Raw genomic sequence first — 13999 nt, 5'->3', positions numbered from 1 at the left:
TTTCTGCTGTCTTTCTGATTTTGTAGCAGTTCCTGTTTCTGCAAATAGTCATCTTGTGTCTCGCTGTTGACCACTGGAATACCATACAGATTACGAGTGTCTAGTTGAACATCCTCCTGCTATTTGTTTTTATTTCGCAAGTTTATTGTTCACTACTTCCTTTTTCCTCCTCCCCCTCACTTCGCATGCCGATAGAGTCTCATCAGACATGTCTGCAGCTCGGGACTAGGTTACAGACTTGGAAAGTTCTCAGCAGTTTATCAGCCTGGCTTTGATAGCTCTCCGTCACCGAACAATTATCCTGCACGGTGATTGAATGTGTTAACTACTTCCTCTGCTTTAGATTCTGTAGATTTCAGCCTAATAGGCCCGAAGGTTTCGGGGATTTTTTTTTGAAAGCAGTGAAAACAGCAATGTTGCAGCAAGGCTCTAGTCTCCTCCACTTATTTTTAATTATTTCACTTAAACTCTGCCAATTTCTTGCGCCCCCATGAATTGGCGGAAACTGTGTCCAGGGTTTTCCGTTGTTTTCCTTGGGATGTGAGCCACATTCCTGTCTGGATCTGGCTGTGCTTTTCAGGGAGGGAAGTTTGCAGATGGTGTGTGTAGCACCAACATTAAAAACTTGGCTCGTGTTTAAGAACTTGCCGCCTCAGGTGGTGGGAGGTGGGGTGGCAGCACTGGTTAGGGAAGACATTGTAGTGTTGGAAGGAGGAATGCCCTTGAGGGGGCAAAGGCAGAAACTATTTGGTTTGAGTTGAGAAGCAAAAAAGGAGATGATCGCATGATGGGGTATTCTTTCGGCCTCCAAGTGGAGAGAGATAGAGGAGCAAATATGAAAGGACATCACAGAGATGTGTAAGAACTATTGAGTGGTGATACTGGGGGACTCTAATTACCTAAATATCGATTGGGACAATTTTAGAGTGAAGTGAAAGGAGGTGGAGGAATTTCTGAATTGTGTTCAGGAGAACTTGCTTGATTCAGTAAGTTCTCAGCCCAGCTGGAAAGGAGGCATTGCTGGATCTGGTGCTGGGAAAATGAAGTGGGCCAAGTATCTGGGGGGCAGCATTTGGCTAAGAGTGATCATCATATCATACAGTTTAGACTCATAATACAGAAAAGCAAGGAACGATATAAGGTTGAATGGCTAGATTGGAAGAGGCTAATTTTAATGTGATGAGAAGGAATCTAGCCAGGATAAAATGTAAAATGGAACCAAAGACTGATGGAAAAATCTGTAACGGCACAATGGGTGAATCTTTACGGAAGAGATGCTTCAGGTACAGGCGAGGAACATTCCAACAAGGACGAAGAAGGTTTACGGCACAGCAAGAGGCCACTTGGCCCATCTTGTTCGCGCCCGCCGAAAAACGAGCCAGACTCTAATCCCACTACCTTTGTGAGGAATTCCCTATATTCTTGCACCAGTCCATTCAGCTGCAACTCCCAATTCTTTTTTTTCCCACTCTTCCTTAACCTCACCCCCCACTTCTCCTCCCCACAACTCACTTCCCTCTATGCGACAAGGTAACTTCCTCCAACACTCCCTTCTTTCAGCTGCTCACGCACCCTGTCCTTCTTCCTTACTCTATCCCCAATTTCACTTCTCCAAATCACCCACTTCCCTCTCCCCAGAACAGCTCTGTCTTTCCTCAACAACTATTGAAACTCATGTTTTCCCCCTTGACGCCACATCGATCCAAACACTGCAATTACTGCTCCATCTCACTCTGGCCCTCTGTCTCCAATTTTACTGTCTTTAGCTAACCTTGAACCTGGATCATATATATCGAACTTGCAATCCTTTCACCTACTCTGTCTTCCATTTTCAGCCACTCTGCATTCCAGGTGAAAGGTAGAGGAACGAGAAACAGGGCTGCTCGAATGATGAGGGAGGTAGAGATTATGATGAAAAAGAATGATGTATGATGCATGTCAGGTGAGAAGCAGACCAAATACAATAAGTTGAGAGGGTACCGGAAGAGGAAAATAGGACTGGCAAAAGGGAGAATATGTGAATAGAATGGCAGTCAACATAAAAGGGAACCCCAAAATCTTCTGCTGGCATGTAAATAGTAAGCGGGTAGTAAGAAGTGGGGTGGGTCCTGTTAGGGACAAAGAGGTTTGGAGAATGGCATACGTTTGCGAAATAGTGTAAGGACAGTCCTAGCAACTACAGGACAGTTAGTTTAATATCAGTGATGGGTAAGGTTTTAGAAAAAAATAAACAGGCATTTGGAGAGGTTTTGATTTCATGGATTTGTAAAAGGGAGATCATGCTTGAATGTTTTGATGAAGTAACAGAGAAGGTTGATGAGAGGAATGCGGTGGATGTTGTCTGTATGGATTTTAAGAAAGTGTTTGATAAAGTACCACATAAAAGGCTGATTAACAAAACTGAGGCTCATGGACTAGAAGGGTCAGTATCCAATTCGATAAAAATTGGCTCAAGGATAGAAAACAGCGAGTCGTGGTAAATAGTTGTTTTTCAGACTGGAGGATGGCAGAGAGTGATGTTCCCCAAGGTTCAGTGTTGGAACCACTGCATTTTTTTCCTATACATAAATGACTTGGATCTTGGAAAACAGAGTAGAATTTCAAAATTTGCTGATGATACCAATTTTGGAGGAGTGGCAAACAGTGAGGATGATGCGAACTGCCTGCAACAGGACATAGATAGGTTAGAGGAACAAGCAGACATGTGGCAGATGGAATTTCATACCAGTGTGAGGTGATGCATTTTGGTAGAACAAAGAACAGTACAGCACAGGAACAGGCCATTCGGCCCTCCAAGCCTGCGCCGATCTTGATGCCTGCCGAAACTAACACCTTCTGCACTTCCGGGGCCCATATCCCTCTATTCCCTTCCTATTCATATTTGTCAAGATGTCTCTTAAACGTCGCTATCGTATCTGCTTCCACCACCTCCCCGGCACCAAGTTCCAAGCACTCACCACCCTCTGTGTAAAAAAACTTGCCTCGCACATCCCCTCTAAACTTTGTCCCTCGCACCTTAAACCTATGTCCCCTAGTAACTGACTCTTACACCCTGGGAAAAAGCTTCTGACTATCCACTCTGTCCATGCCTCTCATAACTTTGTAAACCTCTAAGGGATAGGGTGAGGCAATATAGACTTAATGGCACAGTTCTCAAAAGTGTGCAGGGACGGAGGGATCTGGGCGTGCATGTGCATCGATCTTTGAAGTGGCAGGACATAGTGAGAGAGTAGTGAATAAAGCATACGGGATTTTGGGCTTCAAAAATAGAGGCATAGAGTACAAAAGCAGGGAAGCTGTGCTGAACCTTTATAAAGCTCTGGTGAGGCCCCAACTAGTGCATTGCGTCCTGTTCTGGTCATCACACTTTCGGAAAGATGTGAGGGTCTTTGAGAGGTTGCAGAGGAGATTTACCAAAAATGATCCATTGTTGGGGATTTTAGTTACAAGGTTAGCTTGGAAAAGCTGAAGTTGTTCTCCCTGGAGCAAAGGAGATTTAGGGGAGATTTGAACGAGGTGTTCAAGATTCTGACAGGCTTAGATAAGTTAGACCGGGAAATATTGCTCCCATTAACTGATGGTACAAGGATTAGGGGACGTAGATTGATGGTTTTGGGCAAGAGATGCAGGGGCAATGTGAGGAGAACATTTTTGTGCAGTGAGTGGAAATGATCTGGAACTCGCTGCCCATGGTGGAGGGGGTGGTGGAGACAATCCATGATTTCAAAAGGAATTGGATGGGCACCTGAAAGAAATAAACTTGCAAGGCGACAGGGATTCAGTGGGGGAGAAGGACTCACTGGATTGCTCTGTGGAGAGCCAGCATGGACTTGATGGGCCGAATAGCTGCGTTCCATGCCGTAAATGGCTCTATGACTTGGGCCTTTTGGAAGTCCATGTCCACCACAGCAACTGCATTACCCTCATCAACCCTCTCTGTTCCCTTATTGAAAATCTCGATCTATTAGCTGAATGCTATTTGACCTGAAAAAATCCGTGCAGTTTGTCCTTAATTAATCCACATTTGTCCAAGTGACTGTTAATTTTGTCCTGGATTATCGTTTCCAAAAGCATTCCTATCACCGAGTTTAAACTAACAGGCCTGTAGTTGCTGGGATTATCCTTGTACTCTTTTTTTGAACAAGGGTGTAACATATGCAATTCTCCAGTCCTCTGGCACCACCCTTGTATCTAAGGAGGATTGGAAGATTATGGCCTGTGCCTCTGCAAATTCCACCATTACTTAACTATGTATCCTTGTATGCCTCTGACCCAGTCCTGGTGACTTACCAACTTTAAGTACAGCCAGCCTTTCTAATACCTCCTTTTCAACAATTTTTAGTTCAACCAGTATTCCAACTACTTCCTCTTTCACTCTGACGAGGGCAGCATCTTCCTTGCTGAAGACAGAGATAAAGTAGTTTGTCCCTCAGCCATGCCCTCTGCCTCCATGCATATATCTCCTTTTTGGTCTCTATTCAGCACTATTCCTCCTTTTTCTAAAAAGTATTTATTGGGATGTGAACAACACAGGTATTGCCATTGAAGAAGGTGAGCCGCCTTCTTGAATTGCTACAGTCCATGTGGTGTAGGTACATCCACAGTGCTTTTGCAGTGAACTGATCCAACTGAGTGGCTTGCTAGGCTATTTCATAGGGCAGTTAAGAGTCAGTCACACTGCTGTAGATCTGGAGTCACATGTCGGCCAGACTGGGTTAAGACAGCAGATTTCCTCTCCTGAAGGGCATTACTGAACCAGATGGGTATTTGCAATAATCCAGTAGTTTGGTGATCATGATTAATGAGACGAGCAGTTGATTGCAGATTTATTAATAAATTGAATTTAAATTTACCCCAGCTACTGTGGTGGGATTTGAACTCCTGTCTCTTCAGTATTCGTCCAGTCCTCTGGATTAGCAGTCCAGTATCATTACCATTACTGTCCCTGTCCTTTTCTGTTGGCTGACCTTCTCTTCTCATAATCTCTTTGCTCTTATTTCCTTTTGAACTTTCCTTTGAACTTTCTATATTCAGCCTGACACTTTCTTATATTATCAATCTGACATCTGTCAGACGCACCCTTTTTTCTGCTTCATCTTTCTCTTTTTTGTCATCCAGGGACCTGTTTTTTATTTGATTCTTTGATGGATGTGTGCGTCACTGGCAAGGCTAGCATTTCTTGCCCATCCCTAACTGCCCTTGACAAGTATGTGGCTTGTATTTCAGAGAGCAGTTAAGGGTTAACCACATTGCTGTGGGTCTGAAGGCATATGTAGGTCAGAGCAGGTAAGGGTGGCAGATTTCCTTCTCGAAAGAACATTCGTGAACCAGATGAACTTTTACAACAATTGATGATAGTTACATGGCATCATTGCTGAGATTAACTTTGAATTCCAGATTTTTTAATGAATTCATTGAATTTAAATTCCACCAGCTGCCATGGTAGGATTTGAAGCCATGTCCCTAGGATATTAGCCTGGGCCTCTTGATGACTGGTTCAGTGACAATACCACTACGCTATCATTTCTCCCTGTTGACTTATTTGTCATGCCTTTACCCATCATGGGAATGTGTCTGAACTATCTCCTCTTTAAAAGCAGCCCATTGTTCAATTAATCTCGCCTGCCAATGTTTGATTCCATTTTACACAGACCAGATCCTTTCTCACCCGATTTTATTATTTTTTACTCTGGATTGCTGTTTGTCCTTTTTCATAGCAAACCTAAATTTTATGATACTATGATCTCTGTGCTGACTGATCTAGTTGTCCCACCTTACTCCCCAGAACCAGATCCAGCAATGCCTCCTTCCTCGTTGGATGGAAACATACGGATGTGGAGAATTCTCCTGAACACACTGTAGAAACTCTTGCCCCCCAGCCCTTTGCACTGTTACTATCCCAGTCTATATTAGGATAACTCAAGCCCCCCCCCCCCCCCCCCCCCCGCCCAGCATTGTGACTATTCTTTCTGTACCTTGCTGTAATTTCCTTGCAAATTTGTTCCTCTACATCCTTTGCACTAGTTGGTGGCCTATGGAATACCCCCAATATTGTAAAAGCTTAGCTGTAAGCAAATAGATTCTGTCTTGGACATGCTCTCTCCAGCACTGAAATATTTTAAATCAATATTGCCACCCCATCTCCTTTCTTTCTTTCCCTATCTTTCCTGAATATCTTCTGTGCAGGAATATTTAGTACCTGATCCTGCCCTTTTTTGAGCCAGGTCTCCGTTATCGCCTCAACATCATCTTTCCACATGAATACCCGTGCTTGCAGGTCATCCGGCCTTTGCAGGCCCCATCTCCTCAGAACCAGTCCCACTGTCTCAGGAATCTAAAACCCTGCCTCCTGCACCATCGCTCCAGTCACGCATTCATTTGCACTCTCCTCCCAGCAGATTTTTCCAAACCTCACTTGTTGTGTGAGGATACTCTTTCTGATTTCTCTTTCAGTTTAAGATTTCCCTTTGCTTCTACTGTCCTAATTTACTTTGATGTACTCACCTGCTTTAACTGTATCCATGCCATTTACTTAAATCAGTGTGTCTTCCCCTAAATGTTCTGTGTTCGTGTAGATGTACAGGTTTGAATATCGCTGTCGGGGCTAGTGACTGTTTTGTAACTTTCACCTTTTATTGCATATTGCAGAGGCAGAGAAAGTCGCACAAGTGGCTGAGATTACATTTGCACAGATGATAATGGAGAAGGAAACCGAGAAGAGGATTTCTGAGATTGAAGGTGAGTGAATATTTCTCCGCTGCTTTCCTGACAGCACTCAATTACAGTATGGGCAGTAGCTTCTTCAGATGCCATGCCTGACTAACCATGTTTCATACGTGATCCTAGATACTGAGTATCAGGTGCTGTTAACAGGTGGGAAAGAGGTTTCGGGTTCCCTTTCAGCCTTCACCTGGTCTTACTGTAACAGGGCTTAATTTTAAACACACCGTGTTTTTAATTCCCCTTTGGTGAATCCTTGTTCACAGCTTTCCAATTATAAGGCAAATAAACAAGCACAAACCGGTTTTCTCAGGTTTAAAGAAGAACAGTGAAATTTTAGTAAACTTAAACTCTAATTCGGTTGACGCCTGCGGATACATGATGCACCCACGCGAGCATGCACACCCAGTACACACATGCAGATAGAGACAGAAAGAAAACAGAAGAAATAAAGTGGAAAAGTTTGAGGCAATATCTGAGGAGGTTTTTTGTTACAGGTCTTCGAGCTCACTGTAGGGTCCTTGATTGTCGGTAGATCTTGCTTTTTGTTGGGACCCAGTATTATTCTTAAACCTTGTTGGCTGTAGGAGAATTTTGTCTCCTGGGGTTCATGTGTCTTCAGTGGATTCAGAAGCTGGTGAGAAAGAGATGGGAGCAGGAGAGGCTGTGGCGAGCCAGCCAGGAGAGATCTTCTCAGTTCAGGAGCATTCTGCTTTCTGCCCAAACTGTTTGTACAAATTTTAAAAACTCAGATTGCCCAGCAGGTTAGTCATGTGACCAGCTGGTTTGACCATTTCCGATTGTGTATTTGGCCATCTTAGCAGTCAACCTGGAATGCAAACTCCCCCACCTTCAACATCTGGTGATCAAAAGTCCATTGTGGGTTGAATGTCGGGGAATGGCAGATGGAGTTTAATCCAGACAAATGTGAGGTAATGCATTTTGGAAGGTCTAATGCAGGTGGGAAGTATACAATAAATGGCAGAACCCTTAGGAGTATTGACAGGCAGAGAGATCTGGGCGTACAGGTCCACAGGTCACTGAAAGTGGCAACGCAGGTGGATAAGGTAGTCAAGAAGGCATACGGCATGCTTGTCTTCATCGGTCGGGACATAGAGTATACAAATTGGCAAGTCATGTTGCAGCTGTACAGAACCTTAGTTAGGCCACACTTAGAATATTGCGTGATATATCTGGTTGCCGCACCACCAGAAGGACGTGGAGGCTTTGGAGAGGGTACAGAGGAGGTTTACCAAGATGTTGCCTGGTCTGGAGGGCATTAGCTATGAGGAGAGGTTGGAAAAACTCGGATTGTTTTCACTGGAACGACGGAGGTGGAGGGGCGACATGATAGAGGTTTACAAAGTTATGAGCGGCATGGACAGAGTGGATAGTCAGAAGCTTTTGCCCAGGGTGGAAGAGTCAGTTACTAGGGGACATAGGTTTAAGGTGCGAGGGGCAAAGTTTAGAGGGGATGTGCGAGGCAAGATTTTTACACAGAGGGTGGTGAGTGCCTGGAACTTGGTGCCGGGGAGGTGGTGGAAGCAGATACGATAGAGACGTTTAAGAGACATCTTGACAAATATATGAATAGAAAGGGAATAGAGGGATATGGGCCCCGGATGTGCAGAAGGTGTTAGTTTCGGCAGGCATCAAGATCGGCGCAGGCTTGGAGGGCCGAATGGCCTGTTCCTGTGCTGTACTGTTCTTTGTTCTTTGAATGGCTGCTTTATCCTTTCAAACACAGTCTGCCAATATGCAAATGTCCCTTCCAGCCATGGCTGATCTGTTCAACAAATCCTCCCCACACTCCAGTAACAGTTTAAAATCAGTGTTCATGACAAAATTAATGTGCCTCATTCTTGGCAGGTGGGGGCCTGCATGACAGGTGGGTATTCACCATGGAGGCATCACATCACCTGATATCCACATTGCACAGAGTCCCTTTGTTAATGCATAGGATCCACACTCCCTTCCCCCTCCACCCCCACTCCCAAAGGAACCATGGAGCATGGGCTGGGCAGAGAGGGGTTAAACTTGAGGGCAGTTGCCAAGAGCTCGTGTCACAAGAGATCAGTGCCAGTGGAGGGAGTCGGGACAAGTCGACATGTGTTCTTATTTTTATAAACAAAAGGGAGCTTCTACCGTAGCGCCAATGTAATTAACTCACTGCCTGTCCTTCTCTCTCCTACAGATGGTGTGTTTGTTGCACGGGAGAAGGCTCGAGCAGACGCAGATTTTTACACGGCACAGCGAGTGGCTGAAGCGAACCGGGTGAGAGATTCTTTCAACCCTGCATCGGGCTCCCTCCTTACTGGGCAACAAAACAAATAATCACTTTGCCCGATTTAATCATAGGCATTTTTAGACAAAAGTAGATCAAGGTCCATCCAGTTCACCTTTGACCATCCTGGTAGATGCATTACGCAAAAATTATGGAGTCTTTGACCAGTCACAGAAATCAGTCTCTGTTAATGAGTTTGCAACAGATGCAGACATGAGGTAAGGAAAACCCCCATTGCTGGAGAGCTTTGGCAAATCATTCATATTCTGGATCCCAAAATGTTCTTTGCTGAAAGAAATTGATCTAATTTATATTTGAATAAATCAGTACTAATTTTTTCCACTGCCTGTCTCGGGATCCTGTCCCAAAAATTGATCACTGAAACAGTGTTTCTGCAGATTAGTTTTGAATTTATCCCTCAGGCACAGGCCTTGTCCTCTGGTTCTACTGTTTGGAACAAGGTGAGATATCTTGCCATGGTCGACATTATCTCGTACCTTTCGAATCTAACATCAGCAATCGTATCATTCTCAACCCCTTTTCCAGTGAGAACATGCCCAGTTTACAGGATCACTCAGAATTCAATCCCTCTTTCCCCTCATTCTCGTTGCTGTCTACTATATCCTTTCAGTCGCTGAAATATCCTTCTTGTACCATGGTGACCAGAACTGTAGACTTCATTTCAAAAGTACTGCATTGGCCGGGCAGCCTTTTGGGTTATCCTGAGGATGTGAAACACACTTTAGAAATTCCTGGTCTTTCTTTAGATGCTACCCTGTCATTTGATCTTTGAATTTCCGTTGCTGATGAAAGCCCGTCTCCTTTTTTGTCCCATTGCAGCTGAAGTTGAGCCCTGAGTATCTGCAGCTGCTGAGGTACCGAGCGATTGCCTCCAACAGCAAGATCTACTTTGGCAAGGACATCCCGAAGATGTTCTTGGACTTGAGCGCCTTTACACCTGACGCTGTGGGCAAAACGTCAGGGGAAGCAAACTCATCGCCTGAGATTGACAACAAGCTGAAGGAGTTTGAGGGCAGGCTATAATTATGTGGATGGACTGGTGGGTACAGTTTGGTAGAAACCACTGTGAACTTGCTCTAATAGCACTGAGGTACTTCAAAAAGGACATGGCCCGCATTCTTTGTTTTTCCTTTCAGTTCATTTTGCCCCTTGAACTGAGCCCGTTTGCTTCCTTTAACTGCAGTTATACTGCCACTTTTTCGTCTGCTGTTTGTAATGCGCATCACCTGTCGAAAGTGGCACCTGAACTCGTGAGATTACAGAACCCACTGACGTCCCTCCAGGAGGGTGTCTTGTACCATGTGCAGTATAACTGCAAACGAAGGTGACAGCCAGAGCTGTGAAAATAGTGTCTTCTGTCTCAGGGTCAGTTAATGGCTTTGAAGACTTGAATGTATTCACATGTGTGAGTGAGAGTGTGAACATGAGAGAGATTGAGCGAAAGAGTGAGACAGAGAGCTGGGTGACATGGTGGTCAACATTTGAACTGGTGAAAGGATTCTGATGGAATTGTAACCTGGCCATATTAAAGTCATCACCTGCGATTATTTATAAAGCCTGTCCAGGTCCATTAAAAGGACTTTCGTCCATTAGTAGGTTTTGACAAAGAGGCTCAACTTCTGGTTCTTTGAATACCAGTGTGCACTGCATTTGTGAATATTGTCTTGCTATCTCAACAGACACTAAATATTGGACACTAAGATCCCAGCTTCAGGGCCAAGCCCCGATCCAGTATCACCCCCTAGCCCTTCTTGCAGCAGATGATTTGGACCAATCATGCAATGGTTTAGAAAGGGTCCCATGAATTGAGGAGAAGTTTGTTTAACTTCTCTGCTTGTCCAGCTTCCGTTTATCCAGCATTATTCCCTGACTAATGCCACAAGCGACCTAGTCCACCTGTTGGCTGCTCTTCTGGAATCGGCCGCACTGACTCTGGCTGCCTCCTTTCCATTTGTGGCAGTGACTAATCATCTGAAGTCTTTTGAGATGTGATAAGACACGATGTAAAGACAAATATATTTCCATTCCAGGAATCTGCTGCCCATCTGTCTTGCAAAGCAGGTTGACACAGCTTGCTCCTGCAATGATAATTTGGCTTCAAATCCAAGATACTGAGCTCTGCAGGGCTTATCATTGCCTTATAAGACGTGCCGAGGGTGCAGCTGAACTTGGTTGCGACTTGTGCTGCCCTTTGGTGTGATCAGAGAAGGAGTAAATTGCAGAAGACCTGTTTGTTTCACACATCTGCTTCTGGTTCACGAATCACAAAGTGGATTGAGTTTTGTGACAAGGGGGAATGAGAGTGCTGAATGAGGTGCCACTGGCCTGTACATGTACTCTGGGCTGCAGTGTGCAGTCAATTTGTCCACAGTCAAGCTTTGGGAACGAGGTAAATGGGTTTAACTGCTTATGCCTGTCTCTGTAGTTTGGGTCACGACTGGCCATAAAGCAAGTTGCCTGGTTCAGGACCCTACAATGTCCTAGTTCCCACCCGAAAGAGGCCAATGGAAGTGGAGAACCCACACAAACAAGGGAGTTATTGGCAGGGTGTGGATTTTACCCTTGTACACAATAAGAACGCGTGTTTGTAAATTCCTTGCACGACAGCCTCCTTTGGCAGGGCAGCGAGGGAACGGAAAGTGGGTTTCACCACCCTGACCCTCAAAACCTTGAGGACTTGGCCTGTTGCCCATGGTACTCACTAGATAGTGTGCACTTGCTTGTGTCGCCTGTTGTGCTGCTGCTTTGCTGCACAAATCTGACTTGCGTTTTAAGAATCACTGAGGTGAGCTGGTAGATCAGAGGTCCCAGAGACAGCAGTCTCACTGGATGTAGCCATTATTTCTCAACTGGTTCACAAAGGGGTCAAATCCCTCTGAATGATATTTCAACACTGCACCTTGAACACAATTGCAATGATTCCCACTGACAGGGTTTTTAACATTTGTTGGCCCTGACATTGTAATGATAGTGACAGTGCAGTAGTTCTTTCCCAGGGCATATCATGTTAGCCACTCCCACCTCCCCACCTATGGAACTCTGCCAGACCGTGCTCCAAGCCCACCCTTCCTCTGAAGATTTCTGCTCCCCTTGTACTTTGTTTCTCGCAGCGCAGTTATGTTGATGATTTTCACGACCGGTTTCGCAACAGCCGTGCATTTATCACACTGAAAGTAAGAGGGTGGAGCAGCTTGTTGCAATCTTAACAATGGGGCCCCATACAAGCCAAAATTAATCCACGTGTCTTGGTTCAAAGGTCAAGGGGAGACTGCATCAATCTATCGCAACATTCAAAGAATGTCAAGATGGCTACAAAATCAATTTAGGAGGAGCTCTGTTCCTGATTGCAGTTGGAGACATTTTTAAAACAGAATCACTTGTTATTCAGATTAACTGGAAACCAGTTCCTTTGTGTTTCCAGAACGTGAAGGGCAAATGGTTGAAGCCACATGCAGCATGTTGGGTTGTGACCATTAGGGTACGAGGCTGTAATCATAGGGTTTATGTAAGTGATGATGGAGCTCAATACTGAAAATGGAAATGGAAATAGGATATTCTGATTGGACAGCTAATTTCCCTCATCAAGAACTATTGAATCAGTTGTTGAGAGTGTATTCTAACTCGAAGATTACCTCTATGCACTTTGTTTTTTAAAATTCCCACATTACAATGGGAACTCTCGATATAAACGTGTTATGTTGTAATTACACCCTCCCATAAGTGGTGGTGCTGCAGCACCTCCATTGGTAGGAAGGTGAACTAACACAGTGACAAGTTCACATTGGCAGTTTCCATTATCAATGTGGATATCTATAATGGAAATCTAAAGAAGTAAATTAATTTTAAAATGGGGACTGTTATGTCTGCGTGCCCTGGGTCTGTCCCCACCACCCAACCTTCTAACCCTGCTTCATTTGAAAGCCTTTCCCGGTTCTTTGCAAGAACACCAAGCACCTCGCTCGGGTGGAGGGGCATCGCACTGCCCCTCTTGACTTGATTCAAGGCGACTGCACTATTTTGATGTGAAGCTGACTTGCATTTCTGTTAGCCCACAGGGTTACAGCCCACAGACTGGTCAGAGAGGGCTTCCCAAGGGGTGGGGGAGGGTGGAACCTAATGCCATCCCGTCTATTTTAGAGCGTCTGCCATTGCATGAAGATTAATCCTATCCAACTGTTTTTGTTCTGATTGACCTCTGGGTGACGAGCGTTGGGATTGAAATTCAGAGAAGCTGTACAACACTGTAGGATAATTCTTTGAGCCTGAACAGGGACTGACAAGGATGGGTAGACATGTCAAATGCAGGAGGGCGTGATTTTTGGAGCTTGGCGATTATTTGCTCAGAGAAGATAATTGAATATGATCCGAGGTGCGTGTGTATGTGTGTGTTTTGTAAATGAGTGAAATTCTTTCCATATGGTGCTCCTGCCCAGTCTCATTCCAGCTGTGATTTTGCTTTATTATTCCTTCTTTGTGTTTGAAATATTGAATTGTTTTGGGAGATTCACAAAACCTGATCTGTTGATAGGTATCAAGACACTGAAAAATCAATAAAAAAGTGGATGTGTTGACACTGGTGAGTGAGCGAGTTTATCTCCAGGATGATTTTGGTGGGGGTGATGAAGAAGCCTTTGGGGCTTGGGACCAATTGGTGGGCACATCACCCTCGTCCTTGCCCCTGCCCAGTGATGTCTGCTTTCTGTTTCTCTGATTGTTATGCTGATGGTTCTTTTACTCCAAGCTCCTCCATCACTCTCTTTCTCACTTCCTCAATAGTTCGACAGTGAGGCCATGCACCTCACTCTATGCCTTTTCTTTCTCATGTAAGCTTGAATGGGGAGCGTCAGCAGAGAATTTGACCAGTGGAGATGTCATGTTTGACACTTGGAAAAGAGAGAATTTATAGTGCAGAAAATGGCCATTCGGCCCTGCAGGTCCATGCTGGTGTTTATGCTCCAAATGTGCTTCCGCCCA

General features: G+C 44.8%; 1 protein-coding gene across 2 annotated transcripts in view; it reads left to right on the top strand.

Annotated features, from left to right (window-relative positions):
* The window catches only part of LOC137357190 (erlin-2-like), a 28583-nt gene extending 14987 nt beyond the window's left edge, over window positions 1–13596 (top strand). For both annotated transcript variants that reach the window (XM_068023330.1, XM_068023328.1), the window contains exons 10-12: window positions 6649–6738; window positions 8915–8994; window positions 9845–13596. In XM_068023330.1, coding sequence (XP_067879431.1) covers window positions 6649–6738; window positions 8915–8994; window positions 9845–10048 — 374 coding nt within the window. In that variant the 3' untranslated portion in view covers window positions 10049–13596. The remainder of the gene's footprint in view (window positions 1–6648; window positions 6739–8914; window positions 8995–9844) is intronic.
* The last annotated feature ends 403 nt before the right edge of the window (window positions 13597–13999 follow it).

This window comes from Heterodontus francisci, chromosome 47 (genome assembly GCF_036365525.1).
Source record: "Heterodontus francisci isolate sHetFra1 chromosome 47, sHetFra1.hap1, whole genome shotgun sequence".
In the NCBI taxonomy this organism is placed as follows: domain Eukaryota; kingdom Metazoa; phylum Chordata; class Chondrichthyes; order Heterodontiformes; family Heterodontidae; genus Heterodontus; species Heterodontus francisci.
The sequence above is the reverse complement of the archived record's forward strand: the minus strand, read 5'-3'. Positions and strand labels throughout refer to the sequence as shown.